Source organism: Malaclemys terrapin, chromosome 8 (genome assembly GCF_027887155.1).
Source record: "Malaclemys terrapin pileata isolate rMalTer1 chromosome 8, rMalTer1.hap1, whole genome shotgun sequence".
Taxonomy (NCBI): Eukaryota; Metazoa; Chordata; order Testudines; family Emydidae; genus Malaclemys; species Malaclemys terrapin.
Genome location: NC_071512.1, coordinates 75849575 through 75863240, shown reverse-complemented (window position 1 = coordinate 75863240; position 13666 = coordinate 75849575). Strand labels below are relative to the sequence as shown.

General features: G+C 40.3%; 1 protein-coding gene across 1 annotated transcript; it reads right to left on the bottom strand.

Moving 5' to 3' along the window:
• Positions 1-3867: 3867 nt before the first annotated feature.
• Positions 3868-13003, bottom strand: F3 (coagulation factor III, tissue factor). The gene is made up of 6 exons (XM_054037520.1): positions 12809-13003; positions 11394-11508; positions 7573-7757; positions 6914-7095; positions 6622-6781; positions 3868-4876 (listed from the first exon to the last, which is right to left on the bottom strand). The coding sequence occupies exons 1-6, from the start codon at positions 12894-12896 to the stop codon at positions 4731-4733; spliced, it is 876 nt and encodes a 291-aa protein (XP_053893495.1). The 5' UTR covers positions 12897-13003; the 3' UTR covers positions 3868-4730.
• Positions 13004-13666: the final 663 nt, after the last annotated feature.

The window sequence follows — 13666 nt, the reverse complement described above, 5'->3', positions numbered from 1 at the left end:
TCGCCCACTCCAAATTGATTCCCGACTCACCGGTAGCAGTCAGGCATTGCAAGCTTCCACAGGGCTATTGCCACTCGCTTCTCAACTGTCAGGGCAGCTCTCATCTTGGTTTGCAATCGACTGTATAAAATGGATTTCTAAAAATCGACTTCTATAAAATCAATCTAATTTTGTAGATTAGACATACCCTGAGAGACATTGACTTGCGCTCCATAGACTGAAGGGAGAATTTCTGGCAATTTGAAAAAGGAGCTCAACTAGGGAAAAGTGGGGGGTCCTCATTAGGCTTGAAGATGCCTTATCCCCACCACTGATGTGGAGAGAAACACACAGGATCCTGCTCTGTACAAGGCTTTTTCTTTTGTTATATATTGGCCTGCTGTACAGTTTCACACTCCATATTATAAGTGCACACAATAAATCACAAATAAGGAAAGGATATGATTCCTTTCTGCACAGGTGTTTGCTATTCATTAAGAAGGTGAGTATGCTGAACTAGTTACAAGGAGTAGGCAGATGTGATGAGAACAGGCAAATGTTAATTCATCTAATTATGGGAAATAAAATTCAGTGAGTTCAACACCTTTTTCTGGATCTGCTCCAGCATACCTCACTTTCTCACACACACCCTTTTCTAGTGAATTCAGTGAGGCACCCATGCATGAAAGGAGAGATTACTTACATGTACATAACTAACCGCACTGATTAAACTAGCTGTCACCTTCAGCCCCCAACTAAAACCTCTCCAGCGCATCATCAGAGATCTACAACCTATCCTGAAAGATGATCCTTTACTTTCACAGATCTTGGGAGACAGACCTGTTCTCGCTTACAGACAACCCCCCAACCTAAAGCAAATATTCACCAGCAACCACACATCACTGAATAAAACCACTGACCCAGGAACCTATCCTTGTAACAAAGCCCGATGCCAACTCTGTCCACATATCTATTCAAGTGACATCATCATAGGACCTAATCACATCAGCCATACCATCAGGGGCTCGTTCACCTGCACATCTACCAATGTGATATATGCCATCATGTGCCAGCAATGCCCCTCTGCCATGTACATTGGCCAAACCGGACAGTCTCTACGCAAAAGAATTAATGGACACAAATCTGACATCAGGAATCATAATACTCAAAAACCAGTGGGAGAACACTTTAACCTGTCTGGTCATTCAATGACAGACCTGCGGGTGGCTATATTACAACAGAAAAACTTCAAAAACAGACTCCAACGAGAGACTGCTGAGCTGGAATTGATATGCAAACTAGACACAATCAACTCAGGATTGAATAAGGACTGGGAATGGCTGAGCCATTACAAACATTGAATCTATCTCCCCTTGTAAGTATTCTCACACTTCTTATCAAACTGTCTGTACTGGGCTAGCTTGATTATCACTTCAAAAGTTTTTTTTCCTCTTACTTAATTGGCCTCTCAGACTTGGTAAGACAACTCCCACCTGTTTATGCTCTCTGTATGTGTGTGTATATATATATATATCCTCAATATTTATTCCACTCTGTATGCATCCGAAGAAGTGGGCTGTAGTCCACGAAATCTTATGCTCCAATAAATTTGTTAGTCTCTCAGGTGCCACAAGTACTCCTGTTCTTTTTACTGATTAAACTGAAGACTATGTTCCAAATTCTAATTTCTGATCGTGTACACCCAGGCAAGCCCCTTGAAAGCAGTGGAGTTGTGCAGGAACAAGTGAGAGCACACTGTGACCCTCTGCCTATTTTAATCTGCTATAAATTTTCTTTGGTACAATTGTAATAGTCTCCTGTGTTGCAAGGCTCTGGAATTGTGCAGTATTTACTACCAGGCTAAACAATAATTAGCATTACAAAAATGCAGGCGTGTAATCTCTTTCACAGTTTGTCACTTATGCAATCCCATAAGCTCTTTGTCCAGAGTTGTCATACGAGTAGTGATCCAAGTTAAGCTCATAATCACATTTTCATTTTATGCCTCTCAGCAGCAGACTTTCCCACTGCAAAGAGCTGAGTTTGCTATACTAGAAGTAAGAGGTGAACTCTGATTATATATGCCACCCCAGTCTGTGCACCACTGGGCTAGAGTACAGGAGTCAGAACTAGGAAAACTGGCTTTTATTCCTGGCTCCACTAGGTTGCTGTTTTGCCTTAGGCCAGTTATGAAACATCTCAGACTCTGCTACCTCATCTGTAGAACAGGCATACAAATATTTACAGTTTTTTACCTTCTCTTATAGCAAGTCCTGTATAATGCAATAGAGATTATACTAATAGAGTTCTATATAAATTGCTCTAAACGTTTATAGAATGTAATGGATTGGGACATTATAAAAATTCTTCAAGATGGTATTCATTCCCTAATAAATTCAACAGGACTGTTCCTTAGGGAAGTTAAAATGCTTTGAGATCAACAGCTGAAGAGCACTAAACAGAACTACAGTATATATTTTTAAATCTCTGGAGATGATACAGCAAGCCGGGCTACACTAGTAACATATGAAGTGGGATTACTCAGGAATTAATGCAAAAGTAAGAGCAACCTAGGACACTTCTACAGCCAAGCCCTAAGATACAACCGAATTTGCTCCAACCCCTCAGACAGAGACAAACACCTACAAGATCTTTATCAAGTATTCGTAAAACTACAATACCCACCTGGGGAAGTGAGGAAACAGATTGACAGAGCAAGACGGGTACCCAGAAATCACCTACTACAGGACAGGCCCAACAAGGACAATAACAGAACACCACTGGCCATCACATACAGCCCCCAGCTAAAACCTCTCCAGCGCATTATCCACGATCTACAACCTGTCCTGGAAAATGATCCCTCACTCTCACAAACCTTGGGAGGCAGGCCAGTCCTCGCTTACAGACAACCCCCCAACCTGAAGCAAATACTCACCAGCAACTACACACCACACCACAGAAACACCAACCCAGGAACCTATCCCTGTAGCAAACCTCGTTGCCTACTCTGTCCCCATATCTACTCTGGCAACAGCATCAGAGGACCCAACCACGTCAGCCACACCATCAGGGGCTCATTCACCTGCACATCCACTAATGTCATATATGCCATCATGTGCCAGCAATGCCCCTCTGCCATGTACATTGGCCAAACCGGACAGTCCCTCCGCAAAAGAATAAATGGACACAAATCGGACATCAGGAATGGTAACATACACAAGCCAGTAAGTGAACACTTCAATCTCCCTGGTCATTCTATTACAGATTTAAAAGTCACTATCATTGAACAAAAAAACTTCAGAAACAGACTTCAAAGAGAAACAGCAGAACTAAAATTCATTTGCAAATTCAACACCATTAATCTGGGCTTGAATAGGGACTGGGAGTGGCTGGCTCACTACAGAAGCAGCTTTTCCTCTCCTGGAATTGACACCTCCTCATCTATTATTGGGAGTGGACTACATCCACCCTGATTGAATTGGCCCTGTCAACACTGGTTCTCCACTTGTGAAGTAACTCCCTGCTCTCCATGTGTCAGTATAGAATGCCTGCATCTGTAACTTTCACTCTATGCATCCGAAGAAGTGAGGTTTTAACTCACGAAAGCTTATGCCCAAATAAATCTGTTAGTCTTTAAGGTGCCACCAGACTCCTTGTTGTTTTTCTAGGACACTTTATGACTTTTTGTCCAGTTCAAGAGTTGTGTCTTCTCACATGGTGTCCCCCCCGCCCCCCTCCCCCACAGGGTAGCTGGATGTTCTGTTTTACAAAGCAATAATCTGGGGCCTGAGTTTCTAAAAGAGGCCAAGCTCTGCTCCACATTATTTCTTAGATCCGTGTTTAACTTTATTTCTAGAATGAACAGTGCTCTGCAAGAATGAGTCTTTTGTTTTCCCATTCACCTTTATTTCAGTAAGAAAGTATAATAAATAAGTTACCACAATATATACAAATATACCAATATAAAAATTATTCCCATTTATAATCATAAATATTAAAAATTGTAATAGTAGGAACCACCTCCAAATCACATCACCTAAGTAGTTCATTTATATAGACATCCCATTATAAAAATAAAATAGTGATCTCTCAAGTGTTTAATCATCAGTATAAAATATAAATGATAAATTCTACTTCCTATTGAGTATGTGCAGGAAATTAGTTACCTATTGATTCAAATGAATTGCAAATATTGCAAATTACTAAGTTTACTACTTGGAGTTGTCTAAAGTATATTTAAAAGGTTAGACAAGTAATTCTGTCTCATATTGATAACAGGTTCCTCTTCTGAAAATGACTGTTAGTTTGGATCTGTTGTATTATGGTTTTAAATATGTTACATTTTTGATATGGTACTCTCACTACCTCACAAGTGAACTTGTTAGGATGTCATATAGACAGTCATTTATTTAGTTTTGATAACCTATATCAACTGATATACAGAATAACCAATTTAAAATTGACTTATCCAAAAAGTGCAGAAGGAAGAGTAGTGTTTTCATATCTGTGAGCTAACATTCCATCAGTTTACTAACATTGTTAAAATCAAAACAAAACAGGGTTTAAAAAGTAGTGTTTTTTGCTTTAAATATAAAAAAAAGTTTCACAGAAACAGGAAGTGTTCCTTTACACTTAAGTAAAGGTTAATAATATTTAGAGACAGTAGTTTTTTCCCCACAAGTACCATAAGTGTTTGTCTGGGAATGCAGCAGCATTTGAAGTAGTAAGAAAAGGCACTTCTTATGTTTTTCCTAAACATCAGTAAGTGGCATGGTTTCTTTTTCCTTTGCAGCTCTTGTTTTCTTGCATTTATACAGGGTCACAGACAAGCCAATGATTGCAATGAGGATTACAATGGCTACAGCTGCTATGATAATAAACACTTCGGTTCCATACGCTGGTTGGGGAGAGAGAGAAAAAGCAAGCAAAGAATTAATAGCTCATCAGTGCATACAGATTTTTATATAGTGGTAATTTGCTTTACCTTAATGTCATAACTAACATGGGTCCCAATCCTACAAAGGTATTGAATACCTCCCATGAGGTGCAAAAACCATTCAGGTCCCCTTGAAGCCAGTCCCTTCCTATGAGGGACTCTGAACTTCAAAGGATCAGGCCCTCAGTTATAGCTATAAATGTCATGCTTGTGCAACAGTTTTGTACACTAACAAAAACTTATTCTAGGGTTTTAAACTGCCAAAACCAAAAACAGTTTAGACAAAGTTTACTGAACTCCAGTATTTTGTGATATCACATTGAAAATTCTGTATTGAGGGAACGGTGTATTTTTTGGATGGTAGGGAGAGGACAATGAGGTTTGGGATAAGAAAAGGTTTCTGCTTATTAATATAAAATGCACAGATTATTTCCCTATTGTGAAAGAGGAGGGAGCATAAGGGAGAGCTGACAGCACTGATTGACAACCTGATATACGGTATTTTAAGTAAAATGTTTGTCTTGATACCAATGAAGGATAATGCTTAAACAAACAAAAAACACCCCACAACCAAAAAACAACCCCACACACATACACACACCCTCCCTCCTCCTCTTCCCCTCAAAGCAACTACTATCAAAGGGCACAATGGATAAGACTCCTTCCCAGTGCCATTCCCTCACTGACCTCTTCATTGTTTGATAAAGAGCTTATATATTTGCCTGGTTGGACACAGTTTTAATTTACACAATTTGGGGAAAACAGTTAAGATTATGGGCACTACAACTTTAAGGACAGTAAACCTTAAAACAGTGGTTCTCAAACTTTTGTACTGGTGACCCCTTTCACACAGCAAGCCTCTGAGTGCGACCTCCCCCCCAATAAATTAAACACACTTTTAAATATATTTAACACCATTATGAATGCTGGAGGCAAAGTGGGGTTTGCGGTGGAGGCTGACAGCTCGCAACCCCCCATGTAATAACCTCACAACCCTCTGAGGGGTCCCGACCCCCAGTTTGAGAACCCCTGCCTTAAAAGATCACCTGCACTTGAGAAAATGACTAGAGCACAGGAAAAAAGCAGGAGTTAGCCTCATTCAGATGAATGGACAGCTCCTACTGACTTTAAGTCTTACATAGTTTGCTGGCATGCATATCTAAAGGCTTCATTATGCAAGCACTCACTATTGGGCCACTAATTGGGAAAATTTCATTATATGTAAACTAGTATTTATCAAAGGCAAGAAAAGGGAAACAAGAAAAATATAGGCCCAATGATGAGGCAATTTGAAATCTCAGTGAAAAGTCATCAATGCAGGCCACCCAAAGAGGAAAAACTTTTTTTTTTTTTTTTTTTTTTTTTTAAGGTGAACAGGTAATTGTGGATGGTGGACAAAGGTGGGATGTTCAAAAGCGCTCAGTGTTGGCCTAACTCAGCTCCCACTGAAGTCAATGGCAATTTTGTGATATGGTAGAAATCTCAGTGATGATTACCTCATGGAGATTTCTTCTCATGGGTTTTCCATGTGGGAGGGGTAAACCGGCCCATAGTAATTTAAACAGGAAGCCATTTGTTCTAGAATCAATAAAACTTGTATACCTCAATGTTTCATACAGAGAATGAGAATTTTTTTTTGTTGGAATGCAAGAGACAGCAAGAAAAACAAACAAACAGTCTATTTACTTGTTTCACCAGATACGTACCAGCCAAACCGTTTATCTGATCACTGGTACACTTCACCTTGCTTTCTTGACTTTTGCGGTTCTCTCTGCGAGAGAGAATAGTTGCCTGTACAAAGAAGCAGTAGTTCTCCCCTTTGTCAATGCTTATTTCAAACTGATTACTTTTTGTCGTTGCCTCTTTCTATGTATAAAGAAAAAAAAAAACACTTTCAAGACATTCTTTGTAAAAGTTTTAGCTCTTAATAGCACAGAAGTTTTGTAACTATAAAACATACAAAATTAGAGGTATAGGAAGTTGAAAATAAGGGCTTACCTTTCCTGTACTTTGATCTTTCCAATAATAGAGTGTATATTCCAGGTCATTTTTAAAAATCTCTCTGATACTTTTAAAGCTTTTATTGGGAAATCTGTATGGTGTAAGTGGATCTTCAACCAACACTTTCAGCTTGGAGTCAGTTAGTTCATAAGTTTGAATCCCTGGTGTTCCAATTTTAGCTAATGCAAACATAAAAACATTTTTAGAATTCCAGGCATAGGAAAAACTTTATTGGCAAATATCCTTTTCACACAACATTCTCTATCACCACCTCAAAAAAAAAACAAAAACAAAAAAAAACAATACACTCCCCACACAATCTCTCTACTTTACCAGGTTTAAACACAGTGCCTATGTAACACAGTGACTGGCACAGTCAATGCATATTAATAAAATTTCAACATAGTGCACGGGGCTCACACAAAGCTCTAGGCACCACTTAAATCCGGTGTTAAGAGATAAAGTGGTGCATGAGGTCTTATGAAGTCCCCTTCAGTGGGAAAGACTTCAGTTACAGCTAAAAGGTGGTCAAGCATCACAAGAGCAAGAACCTAAACAGAAAAACTAGGCTCAATCCAAGCCCCATTGAATTAATTGGGGTGATATATAAAAAAAAGTGATGTGATAACAGACTATTACTAGGCAATCCTACTTACTCTGATTGTAAGGTGTGAATTTTGGGGAGATTGCATAAGGCGGCTCCTCAAACTTTTCTGTCCCAGAAAGCATTTCAGACACTATGTGTGCCGTATAGGTATCTTTTACCTTCTCCAGTTTATCAGTAACATCACACTCTGTTTCTTTTGTGTGGACACACACTTTTTCCCAGTTTGAGTTGATTCTGAAAGGAACCAAGAATGAAATACTGATACAACACTTTCTGAACAAAGTTTCATGCACATGCATACATTCATGCATGTAGTGTACAATGCCTGGGATAAAATGGTTCGCAGTAATCCTCAAAGTCCAGAATTTTTACAATTTCTTCTGAATACATCATGCTTGTACTTGTAAACCATAGTCTATACAGTTGAGTGGAAAAATCCATACTATGAAAACATGCTTGATTCATAGTTTAAAAAGTTGAACCAAGCAACTAAAATTTAACTCACAATGAACCAATCTACCTGCCTTCTGTCAATATGCAATATATAATTAAGGAAAGATGTTTTCTTCAGGGTATGCTTTGATTTGATAACATATTTTCATGTCTGTAAATTTAACCAGAAATTGCCACTCTGAATAATTTTGACACTGGTCATCTCCCCCCTCAAATCTGTATAGAAAGAGGTAAGAGGCAAAATGTTCACAAATGCCTCAGTGACTAAGATCAGGGCCGGCTTGTTCTTGGGGCGGCACCTGGAGGGCGGCGTCGCGGCCGGGCTCACCGCCCTCCCCCTGGCGCTCCGGCCAGCCGGGAAGAGCGGGGCCCCGGCCAGGCTCTCCGCCCTCCTCCTGGCGCTCCGGCCGGCCAGGAAGAGCGGGGCTGCGGCTGGGCTCAACGCCCTCCCCTGCTGCGCTCCCGGGCGGGGGGCGGCGGGAGGCTTTTTTGCCCGGGGTGGTACTTGGAGCCTTTGAAAATTTTACTCAAAAGCAATAATACATTTACAGATATGTCCTAAAGAACCTCTAACTATCTTGAATGCACTGCTAGGAATGTGGAGGAGAGGGATCTGATAGGGACACTATCCATAGTTCATAAAAGAGACAATTAACTAATCTAGTTAATGTTGTCACTCGTTTACTAGATATTCTGCATATGGGTATGGGCATGGGCATAATTAAAACCATGTAACATAATCAGTACTAGTCATACAGGAATAAAAACTTCAGTTCAGATACATTAATCAACTGACTGCAAAAAAATGACAAACTTCTCTGGGTGTCTAAATGCAAAGAGGGGTGCAGTTTCTATATTTTTCATAAATTAAAACAAGCAGATTTTTTAAAGATTATTTGCAAACAGGGGGAAAAAGTGTCTTTGTCCCTTTTTGCTTCATAAGGATATAAAAAGGAAGCAAAAAAATTAAGCTTGTATGTTGTTTGTTTTTTTAATGTTTAAAAGCAGAAATATCAAATCTGGCCTCCTCTGTTTTTGCTGGAGAATCAAAGGACAAGTGTGAGGGCTTTCACATAGTTCTGTTGAAATGGCAGGAGTGTTGAGTGTATGTTAACAAAGGGGTTTTCCTTCACGTGTTTGTCAGAATTTTTAATTAAATAGGAGTTTACTCAGATTTCAGTTTCTTGTGATGTCATAATTCTATTAGTTTCAAAGTGGTTTACAGAGTCCTCTAGAAGAGACCGGGATGATAATGTTTTTTTTTCCTGTTTATGAAAATCAGGTAAAAAAAACAATAACCCATCTTGGCAGATTTTTTAAAAGCCACAATAAGGAAGCAAAAAAGGACACAAACTTTTAAAGTTACGTTATCTTTATCTTTTTCCTCTGCCCATGAAAAATCCCACCTCTCCTGTGCACAGTAACCTTTTAAAAAAGCCCATAAACTAAATCCTATTTGAGACACAATGCCCTACAATTATTCTTAGCACAAGCACTGTTTTTGAAATCTTTGGACCCTTAATTTATGTATATAATTTGTAAAAATTAAGGCTCCAAGATTTGAAAAACAAAACAAACAAAAACAGTGCTTGTGCTAAGAATAGTTATGTCCATATTAGCACAGCTAATTAGCACAATACTTACTAACAAATCTCCTTGTACAGCTGTCTTCAGTTTAAAAATTAACAACTATATAGGCCACACCCATCTGACATATTCCTTGCAAGTAACAAAGGTTACTTAAACTTACATTGTTTAGTAGTTCTCTCAAAGATTCCATCCTTTTAGAAGTCTAAATCAGCTAAAATACTATTTTTAGTTTTCTTGTGAATCATTAATTGAAACTAATTGTGTTAAAGACACTTCTGCCTGTGAATTTACATGCAAGAAAATCTCTGAGACACATTCTTGAATTAGGACCAAATCCTGTTTGCCTTACTTGCATAAACAATCAGATTCAATTCAGTTAGATTACATACAAAGAATTTAGCCCTACAAAAGAGCCAAATAAAACCAAAAGGACTAGCTTTAGGCACCTAAAGATGAAAATAGTATCTAGCGGGATTTTTTAAATCGCTGAATGCCTAACTCCATAATGTCTGGATCTTACACTGCAAGTCAGGTGAGCAGACTGCTGTACTCATATGGTGTACCACTGAAATAGATGGGGCTCAGTGTGGGTGCAGCAGTAAATGTGCTTGGATCACAGTGCAGGATTGGGGCTATGTCCATTTGTGTCTGTAGGCTTGGGCCCTTAGGTTACATTATACCCGTAGTTTTCAACCTTTTTCTATTTGTGGACCCCTAAAAAATTTCAAATGGAGGTCTGAACCCCTTTAGAAATCTTAAGACAGTCTGCAGACCCCCAGGGTTCTGTGGAACACAGGTTGAAAACCATTCTGCCATTCTGCTTAAACATTTATTTTTATGTTAATTTTATAAAGGCTGCGTCAGGAACATGGCAAAGTACGTTTAACCCCACCCCATGTGCACAGAGAAAAAAAAAATCCACAAGCGTTATTGGGTATTTCACCCATTGCTCATGAAATTTAGCCTCCAGTTGTAGACACTGGAACATGCCAGAAACTATTGAAGTACAATGCTTTCCAAAAAATGTGCAGACAGTTAATAATGCAGTTTCTCTTTGGGGCATGTTCAGTCATTGTTTTCATGTTAATTCATAGACAGTGAGCATTTCATATTTGTCAGTTTTGTAATAAAAAATAAAATTAAGCACTTAATATGTGCTTGGATTTTATTAGCCCAGTGTTTTGAAGAAGTCTAACATTAATGTTATAAGCCATGAATTGGAGTAAGTCTAGGAAGTTAGATGGAGAGGTCATTTTTTTAAGGTTACCCAGTGAGATTAAGTAATACTGATCCACTTAACTAATGCATTAATCATTAAATTAGAATAAAATTAGTCATATCTCTGCAAATTCTCTCTCTCTCAACATTAAAAAGAGGGAATTGTTTTATAGATGAAAACTATGGTGTTTTTTAAAATGTAGAAGATCAAATTCTACACAGTCTTCGTGAAGGGGTGTAAACTGGTGCAAAATATTTTGGGCCAAATTTTTCAGTACCAGGTGGCCTGTACTGAAACCGCAGCGTCAAGATCTAGATCTGTATGTTTTATTTCTAGAACGAGCAGAATCAAAGCCCGGAATCAGGTACACCTGCACTTGGAAGCAACCAAAACTCAAAATAGTGATAACTTTCCTAAAAGTTCTCATGTTTGAACTCTGCATTACATTCATAGATTTAAGATATTTCAAATAATCTACCATGACTACACTTCTTTCTGCCTCAGTCACAAATGTCTTTTTAAAATTGACATTCACTACACTCTAGTGAGCATGGAGAGAAGGGGCAGGGGTACACCAGGCATTTGTGCTTACAATTATATCTACTTACCCAGATATTTTTACTGTATAGACATAGTTGGTTGGCACAGGTTGCCACTGTAGTATTGTTTTGAAATTGATTGATGACCAAGTTATATTAACTGCTGTTGACGGTTCTGAATTACCTTTAGAGACAAAAAAAAAAAAAAAAAAGAAAGTTGTGATGAGTCACACTGTGTAGAGCTCTAAATTTATTACATTCCCTATTTAGCAGAAGTGAGATTTCTATAAGTAAGTATCTGTGATTATAGTAAAATTCTGTTTGTGAGAAATAATTCACAGAAATCATACTCATTTTACTTCTGCCATGGGAAATTCCTTTAATGCTGAATGTGGGAAGAAAGTTCCTCTTTTTCCCCTCCGTGATCGGAATCTTTTGTAATTCAGCCTAGTTGTTTCCCTGGCCACCAAATCAAATGTGCAGAAAGACCATTTGATACATCTAGGAACAGTTCAGAATTGTGCTTGCTTCTAGTGTTTCCTTCTGCTTTTAAGCCAACACAAGCATTTTATAAAGAGTTTGCAAAGACTTGAAGGAAATGTGAGATTTTGCATAATATTTGACATTCATATTTACCACATACAGTATAGGTAAAATCCATCTATAGTTATAGTTGCTGTGGAATCCAATAACTGAATTTCCTGATTTTTATTCAGATGAATTCTCAGCCATAGTAATGGCATATTATTTGCCTTTTTCTTTTAAAAAGCACACACAGACAAGCAAATTGCATACCAAAATAAATGCACAATTTCATTCTATAAGTATCTAATCAGTTAAATAGTTATGTTTATGTAAACGTGTTTACTGATTTTTATTTATGCACAGAACACTATAAAGAAAAATAAGTGCATGTATATTGTATTATTGTTTACTCTAGTATTAATTTCTTAATTTTCAACCATTTCCAATCACAAATTTAATGAAGTCTAAATTCAACTTAAAGAACTAGAAGTATGTGAAAAACATACAACACTAGCCAATAAAATAGAAATAATTGGTTTAGAATTGTTTTATAATCTATTTGTTTGCCTGTATGAATATCACCTAATTGATATATATATATTTTTAAACATATAGCCAAAAATTAGAGATGTCCAAACGGGCGATATTGAAAAGAAACTCCAAATAATTCCAGTCAAATGTTGGTCGGTAACCAGACCAGCACATATAATTATTAATAAGTTTAAGTGCCTCCTCTCCCACATCCCACAGGTATCTCGGTGTGCCGCTTATCCTCTGCGGCGGGCAGCCCCTCGGGCCGGCACAGGGCAGGCAGACTGGTCCGTGGGGCGCCCCACCACCGCTGGGCACTGCCGCAGAGAGGCAGCTCCATACAGCAACATGGGACCGGTGCCAGCCTAGCAGGCAGCCCCGACCAGGTGAGGCGCGAAGGCACGCAGCCCCGGGGCAGCGGCACTCACCTGAGCAGGGGTCCAGCTGGGAGAGCAGCGCGGCCAGGAGCAGCGCCCGGCCACAGGCTGCTACTAAGGCGTTCAAAGCGCTCGCCATCCCTCGCGTCGCGTCGCGTCCTCGGCAGCGGAGAAGGGAGCAGGGATCCGGCTTGAGCGATGCGGGGCAGGTACCTGTAGCGTAGCGGTGGCTGCCGGAGCGAAATCTGCCCAGGAGGCGGAGTTGACCCTATTTATAGCCTTGCGCTGCCCCCGCCGAGGCCCGGGAGCCGGGCGGTGCGCGGAGCAGACGGGGCGGGCTCGGGGATGAGTCACGGGCGGTGATTCAGCTGCTGCGCCTGCCGCACGGAGGTGCGGAGTTCAGAGCCGCTCCCCTAGGCCAGGTGCCTGGCGCCAGGGGACAGAGCGACTGAGGCTGGGGCCCCGGGGCAGCGACCATGGCTGGGCCCCGGCGCTGCTGCTGCTGCGGGCTGAACCGCGGAAGCTGCTCGTACTGCTGCGTATGATGCAATAGATGCAATTCAGGCCGGCAGAGAAGTGAAACCCCGGGGAGAGCCAGAGCGGGGGGAAGACGCTTCTCCCTGACCGGCTTTTCATTTCTTCCTAGCCTGGCGGAAGAGCGGGCAGCACAGTCTGGGGAACTCTGCTCTTCTGACCTAGTCTGACCCTTTCCCCTACTCTAACCCGAGCAGCATCCGGGAATGGGCTCGCTGGCCAGCCCTTCAGGAAGGATGGGAGAGCACCTCGGGAGTCTGTAGCCTGTGCTTCGGTGGCACCCCCACCCCAAGCACCTTCGTTCTAGAGACGGGCACAACATTGTGGTTCAGTTCATCTGCTAGCCCTACCAAGGGGTGGGGACGTAAAGGAAGA

What these genes read in the sequence shown, in the direction of transcription:
- F3 (XM_054037520.1), bottom strand. Translation starts at nt 12,896, where the DNA reads ATGGCGAGCGCTTTGAACGCCTTAGTAGCAGCCTGTGGCCGGGCGCTG. An exon ending in TATACAGTAAAAATATCTGG is followed by an intron (nt 7,758 to 11,393) that starts GTAAGTAGATAT and finishes GGTTCCTTTCAG; the next exon opens with AATCAACTCAAACTGGGAAA. An exon ending in AAGATCAAAGTACAGGAAAG is followed by an intron (nt 6,782 to 6,913) that starts GTAAGCCCTTAT and finishes CTTTATACATAG; the next exon opens with AAAGAGGCAACGACAAAAAG.